Source organism: Terrapene carolina, unplaced genomic scaffold, assembly GCF_002925995.2.
Source record: "Terrapene carolina triunguis isolate 2854851 unplaced genomic scaffold, T_m_triunguis-2.0 Scaffold58, whole genome shotgun sequence".
Taxonomy (NCBI): domain Eukaryota; kingdom Metazoa; phylum Chordata; order Testudines; family Emydidae; genus Terrapene; species Terrapene triunguis.
Window position 1 is genome coordinate 60073278 of NW_020664409.1, and position 5784 is coordinate 60079061.

Genomic DNA, 5784 nt, shown 5'->3' on the forward strand with positions numbered 1-5784 from the left:
ATATGCACCTAAATCGATATTCAGAGGTGCTGAGCAAATATATATATATATACACACACACACACACACACCAAGGTTAAAACTTTTGGCTTTAACCTCCCTGGGCTTCAGTTTCTACATCTGTAAAATGGGGATAATATTGTTTACCTGCCTCACAAAGAATAAATTACATTGTTAACATTTTTAAAATGTCAGGCAAGTCTCAAACTTTGCCAGAATGCACATGCAGACCTTACAGACCCTAGGAACTATAACTGCCCCTAGAACCCCAATTTATTTGGACAATTGTTCCTTGTAAACTTCTCTAAATGTTGGTAGCACTACAAAGACCTCAGCACAAGTAGCAGGGCTCCACATCTTCTGCATTGAGGTGCTGGGGGGAAGGATGTGACCTAAAGACACCTCATCACACCACACAAACATACACAATTTATTATGGTTAGGGTAGTACCAACAATATGCTAGGTACTATCCAAACATATAACATGAGTCATGATGCAGTCTTAGATTCAAATAACTCAACATACAAGAGTACAAGCAATGAAGGATGAGGGATAAATCATGTAATCAACATTTTCCTTTAAAAAAATGAATATCTGCTACTCCCAACCGATCCTCAACCTAATTATTATTTCAAGCTAATCTTTTGAAGGCATCATGGTAGGAGTAGGTTTGGAGGAGGTGAGGGTGGTAGCCTTATGGCTTAATTCAGTTTACCAAGGGGGAGAATGTACAAAGATGGTTGTGGGAGAGGCAGATAAATGTGTTAAAGATGGCATCATTGGCAGAGCAAAGGGAGCTGGTGATGAAGGTGTCAGAGACAAGTAGATTAGTAGAGGGGTCAGAGTTATATAGTGTCAGTTAAGTTTTGAATGTATACACTAATGATCTCCAGACCACTGACACAAGCCAGACAAATTTTCCAGTTGCATTCTGTACTTTAAGGAAAACCTAAATAGAGTAAGAAATAAGGTCTCTATCCAACTCCCTCTGAAGTCAATGGAAATTTAACTGGCATGGTTTACTTTATCATTGTTAAGGGCCAAGAATAAATAACCACTTCTTTTATAATTTTCCCTATTTTGCAGAGACGATCAATACAACGTTTGAATTTAGCGGTTTAAGGATGAAATTGCTGAAGGTACTCTCCAAAGTATATATACTATATCTAATATATATGTTAAAGGTTACAAAAATTTGCCAAATAGCTTGCTTACATGTATACTTCCGCTGAAAATAGTATTGCACCAAAACTATACAGAACAACTTCCTTACTGAATTTTTGTTTTTTTCTTACCTCAGGAATGACTGTACTTGAGTGGTAGGTGAACTCAAGTTGTTGCTCTATATATAGCTTTCTGAAAACTTTATTTTAAGAAATAAAATTAGCACAGGTGATATAACAAGTCTAATGCAAGCAAACAAACAAATCATTCTTAACATATTGAAAGGATAAGGGATATCGTGTAACTAAGAAAACAAACTGCCACTGTAGAACACTAGAACATAAGAATGGCCATACTGGGTCAGACCAAAGGTCCATCTAGTCCAGTATCCTGTCTTCCAACAGTGGCCAATGCCAGGTGCCCCAGAGGGAATGAACAGAACAGGTAATCATCAAGTGATCCTTTCCCCATCGCTCATTCCCAGCTTCTGGAAAACAGAGGCTAGGGACACCATTCCTGCCCATCCTGGCTAATAGCCATTGATGGACCTATCCTCCATAAATGTATTTACTGGTAGTTCTTTTTTGAAGAAGAACTATAGACAAAGGCAGGGCTGGCTCCAGGCACCAGCCCACCAAGCTGGTGCTTGGGGCGGCACCTGGAGGGGGGCGCTGTGGCCGCCGGGGAGAGCGGAGCCACGGTGGGCTCGCCGCCCTCCCCCCGGCGCAGCCTCTGGCCGCCGGGGCTCCGCTCTCCCCGGCGGGGCTCGCCGCCCTCCCCTGCCGGGGGGGGCGCAGCGGGAGGCTTTTTTGCCTGGGGCGGCAAAAAAGCCAGAGCCGGCCCTGGACAAAGGGATTAATGTGTGTATCACTGTAATGACCCTATATGTTCCCTATTAACATTTGGTGGTTTACATTAAGTAGGTACCATCCCACCTATTTCCTTGCCTTCCATCTATAACCATCTCATTCCATCTTTCAGGTTCTCTCCTCTCCTCCCTTACTGCCCGCAAAAATAACTTGCTCTTCCTTGTTCTCTAGATGGCCTCCAAACATGCACACTCCTATCCTTCTCACTTCAGATATTCTCTCTCTTTTCCTCTTCTCCCTATTTCCAGGTCACTCTTCCATGTCTCTTTTCCTCCTCTTCCCCATTTCCAAGTTCCCCGTTGTCACAGAGAGGCAGCGCAGAAGTACAGGTGACAATACAGTGACCCCCCTACAATACCTTTGACCCCCTTTTTGGTCAGGACCTCCAGTTTGAGAAATACCAAGTCCTAAGGGCTTTACAGATTTACATTTTGCCATTTTAAAATACATATTCATGGTTTGTTACAACACCATGAAATTTAAGATTTAAATACCTGAAATCATGAAATTCAAGATTTTTAAAATGCTGTGACTGTGAAATTTACAAAAATGGATGGTGAATTTGATCTGACCCTAGTTATTGTGGATCCAGACTTAAGTGACTTAGCCAGCATCAACAGAAACTCTGTGGCAGAGGCAGAGAGAAAACTGAGTTCTCCAGTGCAGCACTGAACTGCCTTAACCACGAAACCACCTTTTCTCTTCCAACAGTTCCCTTCCTCATTCACACCTTCCAATTTTTGCACTACATTTTTGCACTACAGACAATAATCTCCTTTACTCACAGACCTGCTCCACCATCAGAGCAGGCCCACCAGTGACCACATGAGACCAGGATCCTGTGCAAAAAATAATATGTGATCATGTAATTAAAGGCTGCATCATAATGCATATGCCCAAAAAGGCAATTCACAGGTAATCTTAATTCTTCATTTCCTAACATCTGAGTGCTTGATGTTGCAACCTTAATAAGGTCCTTTTAACACAGTGTTTTTTTAATGTAATTTCCTAAGTTTTTAAAAAAGTTAACTGAAAAAACAGAAATCTCATCGTACTGGCACCCACATTAGTTATCAGCAAGGTTGGAACTTTAGATCCACCACACAGACCTCTGCCACTTGAGCAAATGAAGTAACTGATAGCAGTAGTAGGTTGCCATTCTCTATGTGGACCAACACTAGAATGGATGAGACAGACACTTTGCCAGTGAGTTTCACAACTTTTTGCTGACAGCAGTGGAGTTTTGAGACTTAAGTATTGGTTTCCATTCCAGGCTCTGGAGGGGAGTGTGTTCTGATGCTTGCATAGCTTTCTGTCTCTGTTTTCACCCAAACCTGACTCCTTCTGCATTGTTAACTCCAGCCTATCCTGTGCCAGACCTGTCTCTCCCCTCCCTGGGCTCCTCATCCTAGTCTTCTCCCCTCCAGTTTCTGGGCTGAAAAGTGGCAACAAGATTATGTGTTTTTTTTCCTTTGTTTTAGGGAATATATACAATTTTTTTAAGATTATTCTCTGGTCCTTCTGAGAAGAACTTGCTCCTGTGTACGAATGTCACCTTGTTAATAAAATAGGACGGTTAAGGAATTTCTGAATAAGATTGTTTCAATTCATCGAGGAACACAAGAACTGCTGCTGCCACGAACTGGAATTTTGTCACTGAAATAATAAACAGACTGATTTTGCATGGGTAAGAATGCAAAATGCACTTTACCGTACGCATAATTATAAGGAAGAGGAATAGTCTCATCCATTCATATACTTGCTATAATCAAATGGCCAGCCAATTTGTGCAAAATTTCTATGTGAAAATTAGGTACAAATGCATACTGTTTAATCTACAGAATGACCCTGAAATGGTGTCGTAGTTAGAACTGTATTTCAATTCTACCTCGTGTTATGCAGAATGTGTGTATTTCAGATTCTGCTAAGCTAAGACAAGAATGTTTGCCAGAATTTATTTGATATAAAAGAAAAAAGAAAATCCTGTATATTCTCTTGTTCATTCTGTCTGTTTAGCTTCAGTAGCTATTCTATTCTCAGTCATTTATTTGCACCACCACACGCAACAGTGAAGTGAAAGACAGGAGTTCAGGGATCCTTGGTTACCTGGCAGCAGTTGATGGTGTTAATAGCATCTGAAACAGAGTGGGCACTGGGCAGCAGTGTTCACTGCTTACGCAGCTTGAATAGAGCTGCCTTAAGGCAAACCAGTGTCCTAGGCACAACCCACTGATGTGGTCCAGGCCCCTGCTTGGGGTGGTGGTGGCAGGATTATCCACACAAGCCCTCCCCTGCCACTGTTCTTCAAGTGGGCAAGCGACGACTTCTTCTCCAACCCACAGCCAATCTCTGGCAGGCTTGGGAGCAGGGTGCCCTGGCCTGCTGCTGCTATTTTTTAGGTGGCCAGTGCTTAGCCTCCCTCTCCACCTGAGCAATGGGCCCTCTGTGAGAGGCACTTTGTGTCAGCTCAGCATAGGTCTCCGTGTGGAGGGTGCCAAGAGCCCTCTGTGGGTTGGTGGTGTCAGAGGGAACCAGACCCACAAACAAGGCTCTCTCTTCAGGAAGAGTGGGTGTGGTGACCTTTTCTCACAGGGCCACCGTTCCTGAAAGTGCGGGGACTTAATGTCATCCTCAGGGATTTTGTTTTGAACCATCCTTTGCTCCAGCCAAAGAGGAGTAGCAGAGGAGGCAGCAGTGGCAAGGTGGCCCAATGGACACAGCAGTGGGCTATGCCCTCCCTCTGTCCTGGTCCATCAGGGAAACATGGGAGGAAGCCAGGGTTCTCCTCCTCTCCCTTGGTGACTAGAGAAGGAGAAACAATGGCAGACCAGGGAGGAGGGAGATCCTGATCTGCAAGAGGAGCAGCCTGCTGCATTGGTAAGCAGGCCCCTCTTCCCTTGGCCTAGCTGGAGAGTGAAAGCCAGGATCGTAGTGGCAAAGGCCATCTTCCACACTAGTGAGGGCCCCCACCCAGGAGCTGCTGCTGCAGCAGCAGAGTTTTGGTCCTTCCATGCTCCCAGCTAGGATTCTTTTCACCATGAGTTGCTGTGCAGTGGCTGTGGTGGTCTGAACTGCCTCCCCACTGGAAATTGTGTACTGCTTTGGTCCACCATCTTCAGGATCTTCCACTGCTTGGGGTGGGCCTTGGTCCAGTCAAGTGTGTTTGGTCAGCAGAGCCATGCAGTCTCCCTGGCTCTTGTAGTATAAGCAGGGTCTGAATGAAGCTCTCCCTGGACGAGCTGGGGGAAAAAGACCTCAGGACCAGACTATATTTACATGAACACACCTACTCTGCCTAGGTATTCAGCACACAAAGCCTTGTTGCCAAAGTGATCAATTTTGGCTGGTGGTTGGTTACAAATCACTTTGTAAGCAGAGGTAATTAAATGTTATTCTGATTGTTTTATTTAAAGGGCAGCAGAACTGTACTTAGCAGTTCTGTACTTAGCAGAAGGGGTCACCCTCAACTGAACTACACTCACTAAGCAGGGGGTAGGGATGCCAAATCCCAGTGAGATGGGAGAGGGAGAGTGGGAGGGAGGGAGGATAGGTGCCCCTAGCTGGCGGTGTAGGCTTTGCCTAAGAGTCCTAAATGCCATTAGACCCTCCCCTCTCCATTGTTTAAAGACAGCTGATTAGATTCAATTGAGAGTCCTTTGTTTTGTCAAGTGATCACTAGAGCTGAAATGACTGATAACTAGGTCTAAGTGCTGAGATTTAGACCTGCTGTGGGGCCGTGTTTCAGAGGA

At 44.5% G+C, this 5784-nt stretch overlaps 1 protein-coding gene across 1 annotated transcript in view; it reads left to right on the forward strand.

Annotated features, from left to right (window-relative positions):
* Positions 1-3606, forward strand: part of LY96 (lymphocyte antigen 96) — an 8754-nt gene extending 5148 nt beyond the window's left edge. The window contains exons 4-5 of the mRNA XM_026659652.1: positions 1089-1141; positions 3517-3606. Of these exons, the coding sequence (XP_026515437.1) occupies positions 1089-1141; positions 3517-3606 (143 nt within the window). The remainder of the gene's footprint in view (positions 1-1088; positions 1142-3516) is intronic.
* Positions 3607-5784: the final 2178 nt, after the last annotated feature.